General features: G+C 44.4%; 1 protein-coding gene across 1 annotated transcript in view; it reads right to left on the bottom strand.

Annotated features, from left to right (window-relative positions):
• PTPRS (protein tyrosine phosphatase, receptor type, S) overlaps positions 1-1,031 on the bottom strand; it is a gene marked incomplete at both ends in the record, with an annotated part of 76,109 nt that extends 75,078 nt beyond the window's left edge. The window contains one exon of the mRNA XM_009585328.1: positions 886-1,031. Within this exon, the coding sequence (XP_009583623.1) occupies positions 886-1,031 (146 nt within the window). The remainder of the gene's footprint in view (positions 1-885) is intronic.
• Positions 1,032-1,379: the final 348 nt, after the last annotated feature.

The following is a 1,379-nucleotide window of genomic DNA, read 5'->3' as shown; positions in this document are numbered from 1 at the left end:
TTCTAAAGGAGGCAGCAGCATATATACAAGCACGCACACTCACAAACACACTTTAGCAGCTGCCCCACAATCCCCTATATATAACCAACATAGTCAACTTGCCTCTCCACTGACCTCAAGGTGACAGAGAACTGTCCCATGCCAAGCCCCGTCCCTGACCACTGACCCACCGAAACTGCTTGTACATATCAAATGCTCTGAAAGAATGAGCCATGGTGACGGTGTGTGTGGGGTGGGTGTTCAGACTACAACTGTGATGAAGGAGGAGGAAACGGACCAAATGAAAACAAAATAAAAATGAACCCCTGCCTTGTTCCTCCATCTGCATGGGCAGCTGACACCACAAAGCTCCTCTCAGCACACAGCTGTCTGGCAGGGCTGAGTCCCACAGCAAATTCCACAGGATGACCTCCTAGTCCTTGTTCCTCCACTCTCATTTCTATCTAAACAATGCCAATTGCTTGGGTCTGGTTGCCAGCAACTGTAATGCTTACTGCTGGCTGTCCCAGGGTTAAAATAATGAGCCATGGATGGGTATGAAAGGTGCATTTACAGAGCTGAAGAAGTACCAGCTTAGTTGGGGTTTCTCAGGGAAGGAAGAACGCAGCTTTATATCATATCCCAGGAGGGGAAAAAACCCAACAAAACAAAAGAAAAAACTCCAATAACGTAAGTAAGCCAAGTTCTCTCTCGCTTTGGAACAAACCCAGCTGTTGACATGGCCAAGAGCTTGCATTTCACTCCTTCTGCTGTTAAAACTCCTCCCCTTCCAAACCTCCCTTTATTATCGGGTCTGAGAATGGCCAAAGAAGAGCACTAGCTGCTTTGCGTCAGTCTCTCTCTCTTTATACACACACAGATACAAATTTCAAGGACATCTCTTACCTCAAACCTCTGAGAGTTCACTTTCTTCCCTTTCTTATTCCAGGTGACCCGTGGCTTTGGGTCTCCAGTTGCTTGGCATACAAAGGAGGCCACCCCTCCTGACACACCAATTTGGTCCACAGGTTTTTTAATGAACACAGGGGGACCTTTAAGAAAAAAAGAAGTATCATCATTGGCACATGGAAAGACAAACTCTAATAAACACTGTTTGTAATTAATAGCAGCATTATCACTGCTATTCTCTAATCATCCCAGATGAAATTAAACCTCTTGGTCTTTTAGGAACAAACAGTCTTTACCTCCATTTTACATACGAAGAAGCTACAGCACAAAATGACTAAGGGCCTGATCCTACAAAGAGATTTCATTGCAAGGATGTTGCAAAGCCTCTTTTACTTCTGAAAAGTGGACTTTTAAACTGTTTTGCACAGGAGAAATTGCCCTTGCAATGCCCATCTAATGATCATAACCAAAAGCTGATAGAGCTGAAAACA

The sequence above is a fragment of the Fulmarus glacialis genome, unplaced genomic scaffold (genome assembly GCF_000690835.1).
Source record: "Fulmarus glacialis isolate BGI_N327 unplaced genomic scaffold, ASM69083v1 scaffold46509, whole genome shotgun sequence".
NCBI lineage: Eukaryota > Metazoa > Chordata > Aves > Procellariiformes > Procellariidae > Fulmarus > Fulmarus glacialis.
Note: the sequence above shows the minus strand (reverse complement) of the source record. Positions and strands in the feature narration are given on the sequence as shown.